Source organism: Meles meles, chromosome 15 (assembly GCF_922984935.1).
Source record: "Meles meles chromosome 15, mMelMel3.1 paternal haplotype, whole genome shotgun sequence".
NCBI classification, from domain to species: Eukaryota; Metazoa; Chordata; class Mammalia; order Carnivora; family Mustelidae; genus Meles; species Meles meles.
The window spans coordinates 25177475-25201033 of NC_060080.1; the positions used below are offsets into that span (position 1 = coordinate 25177475).

The 23559-nt window shown below is 46.1% G+C and overlaps 1 protein-coding gene and 1 pseudogene across 2 annotated transcripts in view; both read right to left on the minus strand.

The window, feature by feature from the left end:
• Positions 1–16872, minus strand: part of XDH (xanthine dehydrogenase) — a 64353-nt gene extending 47481 nt beyond the window's left edge. For both annotated transcript variants that reach the window (XM_045979360.1, XM_045979359.1), the window contains exons 1-4: positions 16717–16872; positions 10492–10549; positions 4760–4856; positions 3465–3573 (exon numbers count right to left, since the gene is read on the minus strand). In XM_045979360.1, coding sequence (XP_045835316.1) covers positions 3465–3573; positions 4760–4856; positions 10492–10549; positions 16717–16758 — 306 coding nt within the window. In that variant the 5' untranslated portion in view covers positions 16759–16872. The remainder of the gene's footprint in view (positions 1–3464; positions 3574–4759; positions 4857–10491; positions 10550–16716) is intronic.
• A 4603-nt stretch (positions 16873–21475) lies between these two features.
• On the minus strand, positions 21476–22636 carry LOC123925849 (annotated as a pseudogene).
• Positions 22637–23559: the final 923 nt, after the last annotated feature.

Genomic DNA, 23559 nt, shown 5'->3' on the forward strand with positions numbered 1-23559 from the left:
TCGTAGGAAAGTCTCGTCGAAGAATAGTGACCATTAAAACCAGAAGGGCTTCTCACCCTCCATTCTCTGCACTGAACAGAGGAGGAAGGAGGCCCAGAGCTTTAAGAGATTTAACCAAAACCACACACAGTGAATGGAAGAGCAGACTCACGTTCTTTTCATACTCTAGCCTGCAATCCTGCAAACCAGCATTTATTAAGAACTAAATGAACTTTTTTCCCCCCAAACTAGAATATCACTACATTCTTTTTTTTTTTAAGATTTTATTTATTTATTTGACAGATAGAGATCACAAGTAGGGAGAGAGGCAGGCAGAGAGAGAGAGAGAGGAGGAAGCAGGCTCCCCGCCAAGCGGAGAGCCCGATGCGGGGCTCAATCCCAGGACCCTGGGATCATGACCTGAGCGAAAGGCAGAGGCTTTAACCCACTGAGCCACCCAGGCGCCCCTAGAATATCACTACATTCTTAAATGAAGGCAATGCCAGGAATCCATGGGAACATAAGAATCTGGAAATATGCCATAGAGAATTTGCTATATGCATCGAATGTCATAGAATTCTCATTCGAACTCTGCCAGATTTTTTTTTAAAGATTTTATTTATTTACTTGTCAGAGAGAGAGAGAGCAAGCACAGGCAGACAGAGTGGCAGAGGGAGAAGCAGGCTCCCCGCGGAGCAAGGAGCCCGATGTGGGACTCATCCCAGGATGCTGGGATCATGACCTGAGCCGAAGGCAGCTGCTTAACCAACTGAGCTACCCAGGCGTCCCTCTGCCAGATTTTTAGTACCAGGATATTCACCATGTCCGCATTACTATTATTATTGTTATTATTACCATTATTTTGTCTCCTGGGAGTCTCTCTTGGTACTTAAGTAAAATTGCTGAAGTACTGTATTTCCAGTGCCTAGGATATACAAATGTTCCTCCACTTATAAATATTTACTGAGAACTTATTCTGTGCAATGACTGGTAAGGTCACTGGAAACAGAGCAATGAAGAAGAGAGACAAGAAAAATACATTATATGTTTATAAAAAAATAAGAAATAAATAGAAAATTAAAAAAAAAAAAAGAAGAGAGACAAGATCACCAGTCTCGTGAAGTTAGTAGGGGAAATACTGACAAAAGAAACAGGAAAATTCCAGGTGGAGATAAATGCCGTGTAGAGATTTAGTACAGGCTGATGGGCCCTGGAGCGACCAGCGGCCCTTTGGGAGTGCTCCGAAACAGCCTCTCTGAAGAGGTGCCTTTTAAGTTGAATTTAATAACATGACTTGAACCAGGGAAGAGTATATATGATCTAATTATGTTAGTTAAGAATCACCCCAGGCAAGGCCTGGGTGGCTCGGTGGGTTGAGAGTCCCACTCCTGATTTTGACTCAAGTCACAATCTCAGGGTCATGAGATAGAGCCCGATGTCAGGCTCTGTGCTGAGCACGAAGCCTACTTAATATTCTCATTCTCCCTTTCCCTCTGCCCCTGCCCTGCTCTCTCTCCTTCTCCCTCTCTGCCTCTGATTCTCTTTCTCCTTCTCTCTCTGCCTGATTCTCTCTCTCCCTCTCTCTCTCTACCTCTGATTCTCTCTCTCCCTCTGCCCCTGCCCTGCTCTCTCTCTCTCTTAAAAAAATTTAAGTTACTCCAGCTGTGGGTAGGGAATGAATAGGTTACAGGGGACAGAGTAGAAATGGGGACCAGGACACAGTGGTCCATGTAAGAGCAGAGGGTGGCTCAGACCAAGCAGTAAGAGGGTAAAGGAAATGAAGCCTTCGCCGTAGGGTTGGAAATAAGGTAGACAGCGCTTCTGGATGGATTGGGTGTGGTGCAGGAGAGAAAGAACCAAAGGTGACTCCCAGATATTTATCTCGAGCAACTGGGCAGATGCTTTTGCCATTGACTCAGATGGAGGAAGACTGGGGAAAAAGGGCAAAAATAGGGTTTGTGAAGTCTGAGATGAACCATCCATATAGTGATGTCAAGGAGGCAGTTGGAATTATGAATCCAAGCTCTGAGGAGAGGTCAAAGCTGAAGACGTAAATGGGAGTGCCGTTGGCCCATAGATGGTACTGAACTCGCCTGGGCATGGGGGTTGTGCAGAAGGCGAGGGGAAGGGGCCTGGCTGGAGCCCTGGGATGCTGCAGCAGTTAGGAATTTGGCAGGCCTAGAGCCAGCCCCAAGGACCAGCCTGGAGGGAGGAACGTGAGTAAAGTGTAGTGTCCTAGAAACCCCAAGGGAAAAAACCAATGGACAAGGAGAGGTGGAATCTGGCTCGACAGCTAACTCAGGGTCCAATAAGCACATGGGGATTATGAATCTGCACCACTGGAAAGGGAGGGGTTTGGTGGATTATTCAGATACGGTCCCTGTGTTTAAACTCTTCCGTCTTTCATCTGCTTGTTTCCAATTACAAGCCCGAATTCACCCTCTCACCTCTCCTGCAGGTTGGACAAGTTTAGTAATTTCCCCTTTTGCTGCCTAAGAAATGAAGCACTATGGGTGCTGTGATCTCATGTGACTCGTGCCAGCTGCCCTGCCCCTCCCCCGAGAACAAGCAGCTCGCTCAGCCCTAGGCCCTAGCCCAGCACCCACATCAGGTGCCCAAAAAGGCATGATCTGAGCAGTGGGTCTCCTCAAGTGGCCAACAGGTCTGCCTCTGGCACCTTCTCTGACTGTAACGTCTGGAAGACCCACGCCTCAGTTTCCCCATACGAGAAGCACTGGAAACGATGGCCTTTCCTTAGCACAGTACTCTGCTCCTGTATGTTGCCATGTTGCCTAAGAATATCCTGATTCTTTCCACAAAACCTCCCAGATTACTGTCCGCTCTTGGTTCCTAATTTCAATCCATTGCCGGGCAGCCTGATACCATCAGAAAAAAAAACCCTCAGTCCGACACTCAGACGCCTCTATTCTCTCATTAAGCCCTTACTAACCTCCCTGTTAGTGGGGGTAGAGGCCTAGCAGCCCACATCTATATCCCCTGCAGGGGGCCGTTGAGAGGAGTCATGGGATTACCATTCCAGCAAGCAGGGAGTAGGTGGGCTTTTAATCAAGGGCACAGAGCATCTGGAACCTTGAACCCGGGACAGCGGGGGTTTCCTAAGCACACGCGGGGGTGGGGGTGGCGGGTGGGTGAGGCGCTCCCTTGCCCTCCTCCCTCCAGGTCTGGCATAGGCAGCCTGCCCGGGCCACCCAGTCAGGCTGACCTCGCGGTTCCCTAAGGGTCATGCCATGTCACACCCACGGTGGCCACAGGAGGGAGCTGCAGGCCTGGGGCCCATCTTTCCGCCTCACAGCCCCCCCCCCACTCCCCCTCCCTCCCCACCCCGCCGCTCCCTGCCCCGCCCCAGGAGAAGGAGATGAGGGTGCGGCCAGGCCACAGTGCCTTCTGCCCGGGCAGTGACTCTCCGCCTCACAGCCCAGATCAAGTCCGCGGCCCTGGCTTGAGCCTCCCTGGCCTCCGGTTACCTGCACGGGATGCAGCCTCGACTTCGTGCTTCCGATTCCTTCCACCGTCGTCACAGCAACATGATGCAAAGAGCAGATGGGGGCCAGGCAGGCGTTGGCAGAAAAGTGGCTGGAGCCCCAGATTAAGGTCATTCCGTTGTCCACTCGGGCCACCGGAGACTTAGAGGGGCTTTGTCTGACCCCTCCCTCTACATTACATTCTGGGCTCTTCCCTGGGTGTCCTCGCCTCTCTACCCTGGCCTCTGGGCTAGCAACAAAGGAGGCTCCCCCCACCCCGGTGAAGCATGAGCCCCTGCAGGGTCCTGCGGGGCACTGGGCCTCCAAGTTGGAACACGAGGGTCATCCTCAGTCACCTCAGTCACCTCCACCCTGGAGGCTGAGTCAAGAGGAAATTTCTGGCAGGTTCCAGGCCCAGTGTTTGCTCCTCTGCCTGCAAGACCCTTCCTTAGCCTCTTCAATTTCAGAACCTCCAGGCATGTTTACCCCCCTGATCTCACCCCCTTGTCTCCCATCCTCTGTGGGGGAAAAAAGAGGAGGCGATCCCCAGGAAATATGAGACACCAGCCCCTTAAACAGAGCTTCTTGATGTCCATTTTTTCTATTCACCATTCATCCATTTATACAAGCAGCATCAGTTTCTGAGGGCCAGTCACATGCCAGGCACTCTGCTGAGGGCCAAGGAAACAAAGGTGAGTGAGATGTTCTTCAATAGCCCACGGACAACCCAGGAAAATGTGTGAAGCCATTGTGAAGGTGCAATTTAAACAGCTTATGGGAAGTGTTTCAGGAGGGCTGAGCATAGAACACTGTAGGACCAGCACAGACATGGGGTACCTAACCCAGTCTTGGGAGGTCAAGGAAGGCTTCCCGGAGGAGGTGTTATTTTGCCCAGTCCTAAAGAGCTAGCAAGAGCTGGCCAGGTGGAGAAGTCCTAGAAGAAAGGACATTCAAGACCTGGACAACAGCTTAGGCAAAGACCGAGAAATGAGTAGGCCAAGAGTGTCAATAGTCCACAGTTGTCCCTGCAAGGATGGAGTGCTGGGCCCATAGGGAGAGATACCTGGAGAGGAAACATGGGACATACTGTGAGGGGCTCTAAGCACCAAGCAGAGATCGGACTTTACTCCAAAGGCAATGGAGTCTGACCAAAGGATTTCATGGGATTGGAAATGAGTCTGGATCTAGAAAGTTTACGTATGTGCGCACACACACACACACACACACACACACACACTCCCAACATGACCCCTGCCTCATAGTCCTTGCGTCACAACCAGCCAGTGGGCAAAGGATACACAATCTTGTTCTGGAAACGATCATACTTGGAAAGCATCACGGTGCAGGCCCCACAGCCGCCTTCTCCACAGCCCAGCTTGGTCCCGCTTAGCCTCACTGGGTGGTCGAGGGTTAAGGAACACAAATTCACAGAAGGATCTTTGCTGGGCTGCTGGGAAGTGCGTGCGCACAGCTGTAAGTATAGAGCCATCCACTGGCGCACACAGGCTCGAGCCCTTCAACCCAGGGAGGCTGCAGACCCACATGGCCCCCTTCATCCTGGAAATCTGCACTGTGACCCGGAAGTCGGAGAATGGGACCATCTCCACCACACAGATGAAGAAAGGCATCAGGGTCCCGTCAGACAGCACCCAGGTATTCTCCAGGACTGGAGTCCTACCGCTCTCCAAACCTGGAGATGTTTCTTGGCATCCGGGGCTTCCTGATCTGGTCTTAGGGGCTCCCAACCCTGTGGTCTCACTGTGCAGGGGGATCAGGCACCTCAGAGGCTGAGCACATGAGGCGACCCTCATATCACCGCAGCTGGGTGTACAATGAAGCCACTCAGGCCAGACAGAGACATTGATCTGTTCTGGGACCCACCGAGTCCTGCTTGTCACCTTGAACCTTTTGGGTTGCTGAAGTCCAGGAACCAAAGTTAGAGTTGGACCAAGGGCTTTTGAGTATCCACCCATAGGATATGTGACTAGAAATGAAAATAAAGATAATCTTTGACGTTGGTGGCCACGAGTAGCAACATCTCTTACATGTACTTGCAGAAGTAGTCTGATAACTTTGAGTCTGCTAGTGTGCCTAAGTACTAGGCTATTCTAGAGAGCAGCACTGACTGTGGCCCCTTTCCCTGAGACACATGGGCTCCGTGGCTGCTTTTCCCGCAGGCTCTAGGCCTCTGAGCCATCCAGCTCTCTACCAAAGGTGGAGGTCAATTATCGCCGGTCGCGTCCCTCATTTGCAAGATGAAATGAAAACTTATCATGAATTCTGGGCAGCCATTCATGGTCTGATCATTCAGTCCTTTAAGTAATATTTATTTCTTACCTTTAATATGCTGGACATTAGTCTCTTTAAACATATAGCGTCTTATACTTGGAAAAGAGTTACACTCGTGGACCCAACTGATTTTCATAATAATTTCATGAGCAGGTGAGGCAGGAGCTACTGCTTCTCTCCAGATTAAAATAAAACAAAGCAAATTGAGGCCCAGGAGGGAAGGTGGGCCCAGAAAGGCAACACAGTCACTCAGGTCACCTTGTGTGAGGGCCTAGACACAATCATACGATTCCAGATTTGGGGACTCCTCCTTCACCACATGGCTCCCTCTTCTAAAACACAACTGGGAAGAGCTCGCTACACCCTAAGTTATTTCTCTGACTCCTCAGAGTATATGCAATGAGCAATAGTTCAGACAACCTAATAGTCCAAAGTCTAGCAGAATCTTCCAGCTGGGGGATTTTTTTCAGAAGCCAGAACAGCAGTCAGGCCTGGGGTTTCTCCTCTTTCCCAGAACTCTCAGAAATGAACTCTCATGGCGGTCAGCCAAAAGCCACCTGACCTTCACTTCTGTGAAAACTTTTGGTTTCAGATTTCATTTGAGATTTGACCTTCAAACCAGCAACTGCCATGATCAGGAATATCTGAGTCTCTGGGGCCTTCAAAACTTCATCAGTCTTCCATCTTTTTGTGTCTTCTTCAATTTCTTTCATGAGTGTTCTGTAGTTCCTCGAGTACAGGTCCTTTACTTCTTTGGTTAGGTTTATGCCCAGGTATCTTATGGTTCTTGGTGCTATAGTAAATGGAATCGATTCTCTAATTTCCCTTTCTGTATTTTCATTGTTAGTGTATAAGAAAGCCACTGATTTCTGTACATTGACTTTGTATCCTGCCACGTTACTGAATTGCTGTATGAGTTCTAGTAGTTTGGGGGTGGAGTCTTTGGGGTTTTCCATATAAAGAATCATGTCATCTGCGAAGAGAGAGAGTTTGACTTCTTCCTTGCCAATTTGGATACCTTTTATTTCTCTTTGTTGTCTGATTGCCGTTGCTAGAACTTCTAATACTATGTTGAACAAGAGTGGTGAGAGTGGGCATCCTTGTCGTGTTCCTGATCTCAACGGGAAGGCTGCAAGCTTTTTCCCATTGAGGATGATATTTGCTGTGGGTCTTTCATAGATAGATTTTATGAAGTTCAGGAATGTTCCCTCTATCCCTATACTTTGAAGCGTTTTCATCAGGAATGGATGCTGGATTTTGTCAAATGCTTTTTCTGCATCAATTGAGAGGACCATGTGGTTCTTCTCTCTGCTCTTATTGATGTGTTCTATCACACTGATTGATTTGCGAATGTTGAACCAACCTTGCAACCCAGGGATGAATCCCACCTGGTCATGGTGGATAATCTTTTTAATGTGCTGCTGGATCCTGTTTGCTAGGATCTTGTTGAGAATCTTTGCATCCATATTCATCAGTGATATTGGTCTGAAATTCTCCTTTTTGGTAGGGTCTTTGCCTGGTTTGGGGATCAGGGTAATGCTGGCTTCATAAAAAGAGTCTGGAAGTTTTCCTTCTGCTTCAATTTTTTGGAACAGCTTCAGGAGAATTGGTGTTATTTCTTCTTTGAAAGTTTGGTAGAATTCCCCAGGGAATCCGTCAGGTCCTGGGCTCTTGTTTTTTGGGAGGTTTTTGATCACTGCTTCAATCTCATTACTAGATATCGGTCTATTCAGGTTGTCAACTTCTTCCTGGTTCAATTTTGGGAGTTTGTAGCTTTCCAGGAATGCATCCATTTCATCTAGGTTGCTTAGCTTATTGGCATATAACTGTTGGTAATAATTTCTGATGATTGTTTCTATTTCCTTGGTGTTAGTTGTGATCTCTCCCTTTTCATTCATAATTTTATAGATGGAAGACTGTTCCATGCTCTTGGATTGGAAGAATAAACATTGTTAAAATGTCTATACTGCCTAGAGCAATCTATACTTTTAATGCCATTCCGATCAAAATTCCACCGGTATTTTTCAAAGAGCTGGAGCAAGTAATCCTAAAATTTGTATGGAGCCAGAAGAGACCCCGAATTGCTAAGGAAATGTTGAAAAACAAAAACAAAACTGGCGGCATCATGTTACCCCGATTTCAAGCTTTACTACAAAGCTGTGATCACCAAGACAGCGTGGTACTGGCATAAAAACAGACACATAGACCAGTGGAATAGAGTGGAGAGCCCAGATATGGACCCTCAACTCTATGGTGAAATAATCTTCGACAAAACAGGAAAACATATTCAATGGAAAAAAGACAGTCTCTTCAATAAATGGTGCTGGGAAAACTGGACAGCGATATGTAGAAGAATGAAACTCGACCATTCTCTTACACCGTTCACAAAGATAAACTCAAAATGGATAAAAGACCTCAATGTGAGACAGGAATCTATCAGAATCCTAGAGGAGAACATAGGCAGTAACCTCTTCGATATCAGCCACAGCAACTTCTTTCAAGATATGTCTCCAAAGGCCAAGGAAACAAAAGCAAAAATGAACTTTTGGGACTTCATCAAGATCAAAAGCTTCTGCACAGCAAAGGAAACAGTCAACAAAACAAAGAGGCAACCCACGGAAGGGGAGAAGATATTTGTAAATGACAGTACAGACAAAAGGTTGATATCCAGGATCTACAAAGAACTTCTCAAACTCAACACACACAAAACAGATAATCATATCAAAAAATGGGCAGAAGATATGAACAGACACTTCTCCAATGAAGACATACAAATGGCTATCAGACACATGAAAAAATGTTCATCATCACTAGCCATCAGGGAGATTCAAATTAAAACAACATTGAGATACCACCTAACACCAGTTAGAATGGCCAAAATTAGCAAGACAGGAAACAACGTGTGCTGGAGAGGATGTGGAGAAAGGGGAACCCTCTTACACTGTTGGTGGGAATGCAAGTTAGTGCAGCCACTTTGGAGAACAGTGTGGAGATTCCTGAAGAAATTAAAAATAGAGCTTCCCTATGACCCTGCAATTGCACTGCTGGGTATTTACCCCAAAGATACAGATGTAGTGAAAAGAAGGGCCATTTGTACCCCAATGTTTATTGCAGCAATGGCTACGGTCGCCAAACTGTGGAAAGAACCAAGATGCCCTTCAACGGATGAATGGATAAGGAAGATGTGGTCCATATACACAATGGAGTATTATGCCTCCATCAGAAAGGACGAATACCCAACTTTTGTAGCAACATGGACAGGACTGGAAGAAATTATGCTGAGCGAAATAAGTCAAGCAGAGAGAGTCAAGTATCATATGGTCTCACTTATTTGTGGAGCATAACAAATAACATAGAGGACATGGGGAGATGGAGAGGAGAGGGAGTTGAGGGAAACTGGAAGGGGAGATGAACCATGAGAGACTATGGACTCTGAAAAACAACCAGAGGGTTATGAAGGGGCGGCAGGAGGGGGGGGGGGTGGGAGGTTGAGGAACCAGGTGGTGGGTAATAGGGAGGGCACGTACTGCATGGAGCACTGGGTGTGATGCCAAAACAATGAACACTGTTATGCTGTAAATAAGCAAATAAAAAAAAAAAAACAACAAACCTTCATCAGAAAACTAGCATTGGTGACCACAGTCTCTGAGAATGTGCCTGTCTCCCCAGACCCCCTACCCCCCCAAGGTAGAGGGGCTGGCAGTGGAATTCTGTGCAGTCTCCCGATCCTCCTGAGTGATTTCACCAGGTTCACGGGCCGTGAAACTCCAGACTCGCCCTCTCTCGTTGGAAAATCTAGGACAAAGTATGCTGGAGCTGGACATCATCTGATAAGAAGTACGTGAACCAGAGGGAAGGCCATGGACTTCAGGCTTGCTTCTGTGGGTACGGCAACTACGCTCTGCTGTCCTCAAATAGGGCACCTGAATGAGCCACTGGACATTCCTGACTCTGGGAGTGAGAGGGATGGGTTAACAGAAGTCGGGACGAGCGACATCCCAACAACCAACCCTGAGGAGTTTCCAGCATGACTAGAAGGTAAAGAGCATGCCTCTAGGTTTCAGTCAGGCTCTGCCAGGATTGGCCCAGAATAGACGAGCAAGAAGCAGGCCTCTTCTCATGTGTCAAACTCACTTCCTCCTCTGTCAGAGGCATTGCTGTGGGGATCAATGAGCTCACCTATGAAAATTACCTTGAACTCTACCTATGTACAGTAAGTGCTCAGGAGTCCCCTGTCCCTTGCCTCCCACTGTCCGCCATCTCCACATTGGATGGCACTCCACACACTTCCCCACTCAGGAATCCTTTCTCAACAAACACACCTTCCTCTGACATTCCTTCCACCTTCACAGAACTGGAAAGATTCTCTGGAAAGCCTCAGTGAAGATCTCCTGAGGGAGGCCCACTCCTCCTGAGGGGAACAGCCACACAGTTCACCAGGGCCAATGAGGGCCTTTCACAGATACTCATTTTACAGGCCTGGGATTAAGCCTTAGCATCACTGGAGTCTTACCTGGAAGAAATCCTAAGAAACATCAAAAAATAATCCTCTCATTCGACAGTTGATAATTTTATACCTGGAGAGCTCAAAAGATGTCCCAGGGTCACACAACTGCTGAGTGACAGAGAGCTCTGTCCTCCACACTTTACTGGCTTCCCACAGTCACTAGAAAATGACATAAGGCCTAGAGAATGAAACCTCACTGCCCTGCCCCACACTCTTACCCCAAAGTCAGGATACATTTTCTTCTCAGGTAGGCCAAAAGGGTTGTTTCTGGATCTGCATTTTTCTCCACCACCTATAAGAACAAAAACAAAAGAAAAATGTATCCTAGGTATACTTAGCCACTCCCTCACCCAAGAGTTTGTCGAGTTAATAGAGATGTGCCCAATATATCATGGAAATGAAGGTCTTGGGGTGCCTGGATGGCTCAGTCAGTTAAGCATCTGTCTTTGGCTCAGATCATTATCTCAGGGTCCTGGGATTGAGTCCCTCATTGGGCTTTCTGCTCAATGGGAAGCCTGCTTCTCCTTCTCCCTCTGCCTGCTGCTCTGTCTGCTTGGGCTCTCTCCCTCTCTGTCAAATAAATAAATAAAATTTAAAAAGAAAAAAAAAAACATGTCATCTCATTTCCAGCTGCTGGATCTCACCAGGAACAACAGAGGAGAGGAGGTATCTGCCTCACACCTCAAACTTCATGAGGAGGCTTCCATAGCTCTACACAGTAAGCTAATATACAGCCTTTTTGAGATGGGGGATATGGTTGTCTGGCATATCTAAAAGCTTGAGATAGGCTTACCAGAGAAGCTGAAGAAGAAATGGCAGTGTTGGGATCGGTGCACACTCCCAGAGTCTGGGAGGGCAGAGGATGTGAAGTGTTGGCTGTGGACCTGGTGTAGGTCATGCAAGAGAGAGTGAGCTGATGTGGAGGTGTTTAAATCATCCCCCAAACACTGACTATGAAGGCTTTGGACCTCCAATAGGGTCTATACGGAGTGGACCTCCCACAACTGGAGGCTGAGGAAGGGCCATGGGCCAGAAAAAGCACATGCCCCATGTTATGAGACTTACAATGGAATGTTCCCAGTGGTGGGAAGCCATCTTCCACCAGCACTGACTTAATGAGAACTTTCTTCTAACCCCACCTCTCTATTCTGAACTGAGGCTGTGTAAAGAAACTTAGAAATGACCATAGGATTTTTTACTGATTAAGAGCAATCCAGGAAGTCATAAAACTGCCAGAATTTGCCCCCTGAAAAAAAAGTTTAAAGGAAAGTAGAAAATCAAATTAGTTTCCTTTCATGGAAACACCCCACAAGTCCAGTTTGTTCAAAGTCCTAGTTACAAAGTTCACACAGGAAGCTATTTCTTTTCTCTTGGAGAACTCATAAATGCACAAATAAAGATCCCTATCACTTTGCTTGGAAATGACAGGAAGAGCCTCTTAGCTTACTGCCTTCCCCCTGAGCTGTGCCTTCCTCATCTTCTATCTCAGCTTCCATCACATCCATCCCCTGCTCTGTGCCTCCCATGACTTCCCACGTATGCCAGGTAACATTCAAGTTCCCTGGGCTATCTTCCAAGGCCCTTTTCCATATGTCCACAATCTTCATTTTCAGCCTTTTCCCCTCCTACTTCCATATGAACCTGGTCTTCACATCCCGGAGAAAATACAATGTATACTTCTGACTCTGTACCTTCAACTATTCCATTCTTCTTCCACCTGCACTTTGACTTAGAAGACCCCAAACACTTCCCCAGCAAAGGCTTTTATATCATCCCAGCCGTGAGTGGTCCAACCTTCCTTGCATTCCTACAGAGAATGGCTGTGCCACTCTCACAGTATGGCTGCAGGGTTGGCCCAGCAAACACCTTGGAACCCTCTCTGAACAGGACGTCAACAGGTATTCCATTGGACAATTCCAACAGGACAAACATTTTGTGGAGATATGAGCTTAGGAAATGCTGGGTTCAGCATATTGTTCTGATAAGACTTAAGCATCAAAACCAATAATATCTCTAATGGATTATAACCCATTAAATAAGATTAAAACTTATGAGTCCAAAGTGATACCTAATGAATAAACAAATTAGAGAAATGGATAAGTTCTTCCTGATGGAAGAATGCCAACTAATGTATCCAGTTAGCCATCCTGCAATCAGCACAGTAAATGATCCAGTCTAGAATCATCCATGGGTGCTAAAACTACTGGGTGAGAGTTTGATGATCAAGATACTCACCTAGACTCAAAGGATCTTCTCACAGATTATTTGCTGACTATAAAGGATAAAAAAGTTATCTTCCAGTAGAGAAAACTGATGGATGCCACCTTAACCAAGTGGTCGAAGTTCACATTCCAAATAATGGAGGAACCTGACCTCACATGTCTCCCGACGTAATGTACTGAGAAACACTTACCACTTCTCTGGCATTCCTGCCCAAAATTCAGACTCTGAATCTAATTATAAAAAAGCATAACACAAACTCAAAATGAGAGACATTCTAAGAAATAATGGCCTATTCTCTTCATAAACATCAATGTCCTAAAAGACAAGGAAAGGTAAAGCGCCGTTCCAGTTTAAAGGAAACTTAAGAGACATGGCAACTGAATACATAGAATGACCCTGGGTCCCAGGCTTGGGGGAAAAGTTACCAATGACGTTATTGGGGAAATTGGAAAATGTTGCAGAAGGGCTATAGATTAGGTAATAGTATTATATCAACACTTCATTTCCTGATTTTTATAGAGACTAGTTCTATAAGAATGTTCTACTCTTGGTTTAAGGGTTAGAAGGACATGATGTTGGAAATTTATCCTCAAATGTTTCAGAAAGAGAATTTTATACTGTGTATTTATTTCTATTAATTATATACATAAATAAATATGTAACATTATGTAGGTACTTATACACATCTATGTATCTACGTATATAACTATGTGCCATATATGTCTAATGCACGTGCTTATCCCATAAACACCTATTTGTTTTGTGTGTGTGTGTGTGTGTGTGTGTGTGTGTGTGTGTGTGTGTACAGGGAGAGAGAGAATGAAGGAGATAATGATAAAGCAGATGTGGTAAAATGTGAACAGTTGGTAAAGGTGTGTAGCCTATTGAGTGTTTCTTTGTATGCTTCGTACAACTTTTTTGTACACTTAAAATAATTTCAAAAAGCAAAAAAAAAATTTTAAATAATTCTCTTCAGTAGAGGATTTCTTTTTTTTTTTTAAGATTTTATTTATTTATTTGACAGACAGAGATCACAAGTAGGCAGAGAAAGAGGCAGAGAGAGAGAAGGGAGGAAGCAGGCTCCCTGCTGAGCAGAGAGCCCGATGCGGGGCTCGATCCCAGGACCCTGGGATCATGACCTGAGCTGAAGGCAGAGGCTTTAACCCACTGAGCCACCCAGGCGCCCCCAGTAGAGGATTTCTAAGGGCATTTAATACTCATGCATTCATTCTGTCCTCATTAATTGGATGCCTGCTGGATGCCGACACTGCGCTAAGTGGCTGAAGAATATCTGAAAAGAGAGAGGGTACATGGGTGGCTCAGTCAGTTAAGACTCGTGGTTTCAGCTCAGGTCATGATCTCACGGGTTGTGGGATGGAGCCCCGTGTCCAGCTCCACACTCAGAGGGGAATCTGCTGCACAGTCTCTCCCTCTGCCCCTCTCCCCACTCTCACATGTGCACATTCTCTCTCTCTCTCCCCCCTCTCCCTGTAAAATAAATAAATCTTTAAAAGAAGAATATCTGAAAAGAGCATTTTGTGGGGCTAGTTTTCTGTAAGATACATTTTATAACATATTTCTTTGCCTAATTATAATCCCTCTCTTTAACTGGTCCGTAAGGTCCCGAGGGGCAGGTGCCTGGCCTCTTCTCAGAGACCATACTCACCCAGTGCCAACGTACCCCACAGGCGCAGGTCTGGGAGGAGCTCGTAATGTGAGTGAGTGAGTCAAAGCCACTATGAGGCTCTCTGTAGCTGCCCCTTGCTTCTGTGGGAATCACCCCCGCCTTTAGCTGTGCCCCTCACGCCCAGTGGGCCAGACTCCTCCACGCACCACAATCTCCGCCAAAAAGAAAGCTACTGCTGAGACACTCTAGAATCCCGCCCACAAAATGACTGTCACTACAATAACACCAAAATCCTGGGCAGCTCTTTCTTTCCCTCCAACTCTGACTCTAGAACAGAAGACATGGAAACGATCATCATCAAGGCCCATCACCACCACAGAAGTCCCCTGAGGTATTTGATCGTTGGCCTCAGGACCTCTCCAGAACCCCAGTCAGCAGAGACAGAGTCCTGGACAGCCTGAAACAGGGAGAATAAGAGAATAAGGCTTACACTGAAGAATGAGTCACCCATTCCAACAGCTTCTTTGGTAACTTCTCTGCACAATATCCAGTAACAAAAGATCTAGCTCTAGCAAGATCTTGGAAATAGAAACGGGAACTCATATACTCACAGCCACCTTGATCTGACTGGGGATTCCTGCTTGGTCTTGTGTACAAAGCACGGCTTTTACTTCATCATCACTTCTTAGATTGTCTCTCCACCTTTCTAGCACTTTCTCAAGAGGCTACAAGCTTATGGCATCAGAGCAACTGACACTAGGAAAACTTCCAGAGATAGTGAGTTTGATATGACGATACCATCTAAAAATGTTAAATTGCTTTTCTGAAGTGGATCTGAGATACAGGGGGAAACAACCTCGCCAGGCCAGATTTCCCTCGAAACGCGCCTTGTCGTGTCCAGTGCGTCACAGCACACCATCCCTAAGGAAGAGCACAACCTCATCCTGTCACATATGAATTGATGGCATGGTAAATAAGAGAATCTTAGAGTAAGATGTGGCCCTGGAAGTCACTGAATCCGGCTGCTCACTCAATGTAAAAACCGTTTAGAAAAATTCCACCGAGATGCTTCGTGTAAGGAATACTTCTAGAAAGTCAATTCAACCGTTTCTTGGATCTCTCCAAGGCAATTGCTGAACGCAGCAAAGTTGTTGGAAGTGCTGGGTGTAAAATTTCACAACCATCAACAGGGAAGCTGTGCCCTACCTCTTGGCTTGCCTGCAGATGCCAGTCCTCAAAAGAAATTGACATGGAGAGACACACGGAACCCGGAAGAACATGGCTGACCCCACCCTCAGCACCTCACATTGAACCCAATGGTCTTCAGAGCACTGATGTTGCCGTAGCTCATGGAATTCCCTTGCTAGTCACCCAGACACATCCTGACCATTTAAGCACCAGATGTCCCACGAAGCTCATTTTAGCTCTTGAGAATTACCTCAAACGTCGCCCAATTTCTCAACTCAAAACCACCCGTAAAGCAAAACAAATAAAATTATCCTTCTTTGAGGGCCCCTTGGCACAGTCACCCCTCACACTCTCCACATGGCCATTTGCAAGGTAGGACTACGGTGGTCCTTTCACTGTCCCTTTCATTCCTGACCACAGCTGGAGCAGACTGGAACAGCTCAGCAGGGCTCGAGGGAGGGGGACTGGGATGATGCAATGTGCTCCCATGCTCCCTCCCAGCTCCTGTGGTGAAATTTGCAAAGATTCACACCCTTGCAGGGCCTGGAGGACTGGTCCCCATGTCTGAAGTCCCCTTCTGCTCAATGCACCCTCCCCCGCCACGCTCCTGTGTCCCTGCGTACCAACAAAGTTCATCCAAGTGGGCAATTTTTATCAAAATAAGAGACTCAAAATATTTATATGCAGTATTAAGTGGAGGGAGGGGGAGAAACATGCCCCTTACGAAAACAAAAAACAAAAAACAAAAAACCATCGTGGCTTACACAAGATGTTAGTAAACGTCCTCACACAAGCTAGTTGTCACATTAGCCTTGAAATGCCAGAATCAAACACTAAGTCCATCTTACACTCTGGTATTAGCAAGAAAACAAGTTCCTGTTCTTTCTCTCAGCAAAGAGAACAACAAAAGCCAGAGCACAGGGGCGCCTGGGTGGCTCAGTGGGTTGAGCCGCTGCCTTTGGCTCGGGTCATGGTCTCAGGGTCCTGGGATCGAGCCCCGCATCAGGCTCTCTGCTCAGTGGAGAGCCTGCTTCCCTTCCTCTCTCTCTCTGCCTACTTGTGATATCTCTCTGTCAAATAAATAAATAAAATCTTTAAAAAAAAAAAAAAAGCCAGAGCACAAATCGGATTAAACACAGAGATAGAGGCGTGGTGAGTGACCTCCAGTCTCTCGCTCGCCTCCCCGGACACGCCTTTGCCCCTGGAGCATGCTGCCTGTGTTCCAGCTCTGAGAAGGTTTTCTTCCCCCCAGTGTTACCCAAAATGCAGCAACACTTTGGAGGGAGGGAGAGAGAAGGAGATGGGGAATGAGTGAGAGAGGAGGTGAAAGAGAAAGAACAGAGCCAGCGTCTTCCAAAGAACCAACATCAGGCCCTGGGAGGGGAGCAGAGAAGACGGACCTGAGGCCAGCTCCTTCTTACCTTCTTGCCATTCACAAAGAAAACCAACTCATCTGCTGTCATTGTTGCAGGTGGGGTCCCTGAACTCCAGCTACTTCACTCCCAGAAGCCACTGACACACTGCCTGGCGCAGCAGCTTGAAAAACTACACCTCCCCCCCCCAGAAATGAAACTCGGCCAGCCAATAGGAGAAAAGCTGCCTAGAGCTCCAGGGCACAGGGAGGGCTTGGCAAAAGCCACGCGGTTTATGTAATGAGGAAAACGCAAACAATCTTGGGCAGGAAACCACACCTCCAACAGCTGTGTCAAAGCGCACGGAGGAAGGCACAGGCAGATAATCAGCCTGGGGGAGGGCCTGGTGGCCAGGTGACCCGTGGTCTTAAGCACCACCTTCCTGGAACCTGTTCCATCGCCCGAAGGAGGAAGGGCCAAAGTCAGAGCCCTGGGATAAAAAGAATGCACACCTTCCCCTCCACACTTGGCATTTTCCCATTCGGGTATACAGCAACCCCGGGCTCAGCACTTACACGGGGGACGCATTCTCACAAGGCCGGGAGGAGCTGCCACGAGGTCATGAGCCATGGAGCCCAGCGATCCAGAACCAAACCCTGGCATCTGACCTTGGCCATGTTGTCTCCAGAACTGTCGTTTCCATCCTGTAAATGGGCCTACAAATGGCACCGAGAGCAGAAGGCAGAGAGACAAATGATATATTTCGGGAGTGTGTTGTAAGTGTGCCAAGGACCAAAATCTTTACTACTGTCGCGAGTGTATTCTCAGAGACACAACAAAAATTATCCTGTTGACACACCATTTCTGAGCGTCTTCTTCTGTTTGTTTCTCCCAGGAAAAGGCCCCTGGTAAGTGATCAGAGTAACTCATTAAAAATATTTCAAAATATCGAATAAATTAAAACACCCACACCTTACAGGCCCGGGCCAAGTTGACACAGAGCTGCAAACCTTCCCCCTCCAGTACCCATTACCTGCTGGTGGGCACACACATGCACACGGCCCACCGGACAGCGCCAGTGAGCGCTCCGTGGTCAGCCCCCAGCTGTGCCTCCCCCATACACACACAGGCACACCCCCACCAGCATTCCCTCTGGTCTTTAGTCCTGGAACAGCCAGCCTCTCTGCAGTGGGTCACTCCCCCTGTGCCCCACGCAGGCCACATGGGGAAAGAAAGGAGTCTTAGGCACATGACCTCACGGGGGGTGGCCCACCAGGACATTATCAGCACAGTGCCTTCTCCTTCCACACACTTTATCTAAGTAGGAGGTAAGATCTCACCTGTAGGGAGACAACCATCTTCATTTGGCCCCAACTCTTCTGGTTGAAGCACTGAAACTGTGACCAGTCTCTCAGTGCATGGCAAACTGGGATGGCTAATCACCATAAACCAATGGTTCTTAACTGGGGGATTGGGAGACATAGAGGAAACATCCCCATGTCATTATGCTTCAAGGTCATGACTACAGGTTTCTAGTAGCTAAGAGGATAGGGACGCTACTAAACACCTCCCAATGTACAGGACGGCCCCCCCCGCAACAAAGAATTATCCGGTCTGAAGATGTCAATAGAGCCAAGACTGAGAAACCCCACTCTAAAAAGAAGAAGAGAGAAGGAGGTGGGGAGAAGCAGAGCGGCGGATTGCGGGCAGTGTTACATAGTAGCTCCGTCCTCCCTGACCACACTAACTCACTCCTCAGTGGCAGGGACGCTTTTCCTCCATCCACTGATCTGCCCAGTTTTGCAAGCCCCCTGCTTTCTCCTGGCTCAACTCTGGCCATATTCCCAGGAAACTCTCAAGATCCAGAGGGAGGACTGAGAAAGAAGTTCGGGTTGGGGGTTAAGTAGTTTGGCTTAAATAACAGCTCTAGCACTTCTGTGAGACTTTTGGCAAAAATCGCTCTCTTCGCTTCAATCTGATCTACGAAAATGGGGTGACTGCCCCCTTTGTAAGAATCCTGCCAGGTAAGGATGAGAGAGCCATAGTTTAGGCAGCCGACCTTCAGCCCTTCTCGGTCATCTGGAGGTCAAATTCTTCTCTGTTATTGTGGAGCATTAAGAAAAACAGAAGTGAGATAAATATTGAACAAGGGCTTCTGTTGTTTAGATTTTATTTCTGTGGTAACTGTGGTAACTCGGTTATTTCTGTAATACGGAAATTTGGCAAAACGCTGACTTTGTATGATTATTGATTGTTTGTCAAAATATCAGTGACCATTTCCTTCTCTGTGATTTTCTAAAATATTACAAATTAGAGGAATCATCTCAAAGAAGCATTTTTCCCCAAGCTGAAGACCTCCTGCTTTTGCTTTTAATATTGAGACAAGAATTCTCAAATTTGGGCTGAATTCATGGATTTCATGCTTTGGGGATTGGGCAACTGTAACTTACAATACATTAACTTAACCCATTTTTTCCCTAAGGAATGCCTTAGTTTATAATAGACACTGTATTGGCATGGGGTCTCAAGTCTGCAGGAGAGCCGGATAACCCCTGAGACCTCCCGGACAGTCCTGGAACAATTTCAGGAAATCAAGAGTTAAGAATGAAAAGGGCAGAATCCTAATTTCTGGAACAGTGAGCTCCCTTGGGGCCAAGTGCTTCCAGCAGGAAGTGATGGAGAAGCAGAAGGCTAGCTGAGGACAAAGCACAGCTGACATCCTGAAACCTCCTCCCCACCACCCCCCCTTCCTGGGTGGATTTGTGTAACATTCTTCCTGGAAGCTCCCAACCCTCTTAAAGTTAAAGCCTTGCTAGAGGAAAAAACAACCTGAACTTGACAATGGCAAGACCTCTGGGATCCCAATCAGCCACCCCTCACTAACCCCAGAGGCAGCAGCTCTTTCTGCCCGTGAGTCCTGTCCCTGTGTTTTAATAAACCACCATTTTGCACCAAAGATGTCTCAAGAATTGTTTCTTGGTCATCGGCTGCAGACCTCACCCCACTGAACCTCACCTATACTCCAAAACTACACCAGAAGAACAATTCAGGAGAACTTCTGGAGTGTTCCCTGGAGGCCCGGTCAGGGCCAGGTGACTGCTGTCCAGACTTCCCAGCTCTGCGGGGCTCACTCCCTTGCTTTACGTCTGAATTTGCATTTTCACCTGTACCCTACGGCATTTTTTGTTCATTTTCTTCACTTAAAATAACTTTCACTCGAAAGGAAAAAAAAAATCAACTTGCTTTCAAACTATTTCATTACTCACTTTTTGTTGAGGTTTTTTCTCTACTAACTTTGTTCTGTTTTGTTTTTCTAAGCCTGGTTTCCCTGCTACAAAGGTCCAGGCCGGATAAAAGATTTTGCTGTGTTCTCAGAGCATCCCTGTGTGGCGGCACCTATCTTCCCTTGTTCTCGCAGACATCTAGATATTAACTAGTCCTAATCATAGTTCTTGGCACCTGAAGAGCATGACATGATTTCATTTGATCCTTATAATAGCCCTGAGAGATGGGCAGGGAAGTCATTATTATCTTCCCTTTCTAGACAAAGAAAATGAGGGTCAAAGAGATCAACTTGCCAACAGTCTCACAGCACACCAGCCTCCTACCCACTCCACAGCAGAGAAATTGGTTCTTGGATGGTTCTTCACTAACTGTGGAGAATAGACCCGGGATTGTCAGCATGGCATTCATGGTCCTTCTCAGTCCAGCTCAAATCCAGCCTCTGGATGGCGAAGTGTCTTTCTTCCACGGCTAGAGGGTGAGCCCTGGAAATCAGGAGAACTGTGCTTGCTGCTCTGTCACCGGTACCCAGCCTTGTGCCAGGTCTGCAAGAAGGATCAACAAACGCTTACTGGACTGAGTCCACAATGCAAGGAAAGAGTTGAATTTTCAGAAATGTCTCAGCCTCTGATTTTTTTCTTGATTCTTTTTTTTTTTTTTTTTTTTTTAGCATAGCTGGCACAGCCTATTACATTGGTTTCAGGGAAACAACGCAGTGATTCAACAGTTCTAAATATTATGCTAGGCTTATCCCATGTGTGGCTCTACCTGCCACCATGCAACACTATTACAATATCACTGACTCTATTCCCTGTACTGCACCTTTTGTCCCCATGACTTACTCATTCTGTAACTAGAAATCTGTATCTCCCACTCCCCTTCACCCGTTTTGCCCATCTCCCTATCGCCCTCCACTCTGGCAACCATCAGTTCTCTGTATTTTTAGGTCTGATTTCTGATTTTTGTTTGTTTGTTCATTCATTTGTTTTGTTTTTTAGATTCCACATATAAGTGAAATCATATGACACGGTATTTGTCTTTCTCAATCTGACTTATTTCACTTAGTATAATACCCCCTGACTCTCATCAAATACAGAAATTTCCCCCATTATTCCGGATATTATTGGCAACATTTAATTCCCTCACCAGCTCCTTTCCTACTCAACTTCTATCACTGATATTAGGTAACCAGCTAGTATTCCTCAGCAACAAGTAAGCCTTTATTACTATGGCAGAAATCAACCCTTGATATTCTAGACACATCTGGGAAGTAGATCCTTCTAGAATCAAGAAGCTGGTATTACTGAAAAAGAGACACAGAGTCAAAACGTTTAAAAGCATCTGAATTTCAACCTGGGTCAGTTACTATGGGTACACAAGAGTTCAAGGAATAGAAAAATCCCAGAAGCAATTTAAACTCATTTTATCTGTCTGCATCTACTATGTTTTTTGAGAATGTCTTTTTGTACTCAGTCAACTCTGTAACCCCGGAGACATTTGTGGTGATAATAATGTGTGCCTGTCTGGACACAAAGTCAGGTCTCTCTTTCTTTTTTTTTTTTTTTTTGGGGGGGGGGGTAAATTGTAATTTTTTTTTTATTGGAAAACAAATATACAACTTGGAATGGATTTGAGGCAAATTGTGCCATAAGCAGATTTTCTTTAAGTGGCTAAACAAAGTTTAAAAAGCAAGTAACAATAAAAGAAAATGTTTCTGGTACAGGACCAGCAGTACAAAAAAATAGCGTACGAGTACCTGGATAATACACCCGTTTTGCGATAGTGCAACTTTTAAGTACATATTGTTGACTGTCCATAGTCCACGCAGAGTTACAACTCCACACTTCAACAACATGCTGACAGTTCCTAAAGAAAACTACTTAAAAAAAAGGCATAACCCAGATGTTCCCTCATTTGACCAACTCCATCTACGTTTAGATGTGCAGAAGGGCTTAGATATATCCAGAGTCAGCCACACGCAACACGTTACTTGATCAATTTTCTAAAATAAGGTTTCAGGACAATGACAGTAAGATAAGGGAAGAAAACATGGAGGAATGAAGTCCTAATTACTATACATGCATAGTTTTTTGACAGCAGGGGGGAACCTTTTACAGATAAGTTACAAACAAAGAAAAGGCAAATAACCAATTTTGTACAAGAAATTGAACACATCCTGTACAGTCTTCACTTGGCTGTCATCCTTTGTACAAACTCTCAGAGTTTACTTGACCAGCACCATCAATATCTGCTTCCCTGATCATTTCATCAGCCTCTTCATCTGTTCACTTCTCTCCTAGGTTTGTCCTCACACGGCGAAGCTCTGCTGCACTAATATAGCCATCGCCATCCTTATCAAACACACGACATGCTTCTCGAATTTCTTCTTCACTGTCTGTGTCTTTCATTTTTCTGGTCCTCATTGTCAGAAATTCTGGGAAGTCAATTGTGCCACTACCATCAGCATCTACGTCATTAATCATGTCCTGTAACTCTGCTTCTGTGGGATTCTGCCCGAGAGACCTCATTACAGTTCCCAATTCCTTTGTTGTTATAGTTCCATCACCATCCTTGTCAAATAGTGAAAAAGCTTCTTTGAATTCTGCAATCTGCTCTTCAGTCAGTTGGTCAGCCATGCTGCAAGCGCTACCGGTCTCCAAGAAGCGACCACACAACCACTCAGCTCGCTCGCCCCACTCAGACTCCAGGTCTCTCTTTCTAATCCAAGTTGCTTCAGCACATTTAGGAAGGAGAGTCCTTACCTCTGACTCATGCAAAAGATCAACTCTCATTTGCCCTGTGGACAGGATGGCCCAATGAGTAGCCACTGAGGAAAATTATTTTCACAACTTATTTACACCCCCTATGCCTCTCACCTGACTTTTTTCTTTTTATCATCTGAAATAGTATACAATGCACTCACTTAAGATATTTATGGTTACACCCATTCTCTCTCCAGCAGAATGTAAGTATGGCAGAGATGTCTACTCTTTCACCAAATATCCATGCCCTCCTTCTCTAATGAAGAGTTTCTGCTGGGAGGTCACTGCCCTGCCAGGAGAACCATTTCCCACCTTCTTATAGGTGAGAAAGGCCTCTGACTGAGTTCCGATGAATACAATGTGGGTGAATGTGATGTTCACAATATCCAGGCTCCTGTTCTCTCTCTCCCACTGTCTGATCACTAATGTCAATGCCCAGGATGACCTGGGAAGCCACACACTGAAGATGGCAGAGATTCCAGTCAGCCCAAGTGTTTAAAGAAACACAATGATCTGAGTGCTCTCTTCCCCTACCCTTGGAGGTCTTGGGGAAGGAAAATATTTTCCCCTGCCCTTCAGAGTACTTCTAGATGGTCTAAGAGTTAGACTGACAAGAGATAGATAAACAGGAGAAAAAGAAAAACAAAATTTAATTACATGTACACAGAGGCCCAATAACAAAATTGAGACCCAAAGAAATGACCAATTCAGGCAGTTTTTATAATTTTTTAGACAAAGAAACATAAATCTGTGAGGAATGGACAAGACAAAGAAAATGTGTGTTCAAGAGCTTCAGTTGGTAAGGAATTCTAAACAGAATTTGGACTGGGGGAGTTAGTTGGTAAAAGTAGCAAGGTTCATCCACACA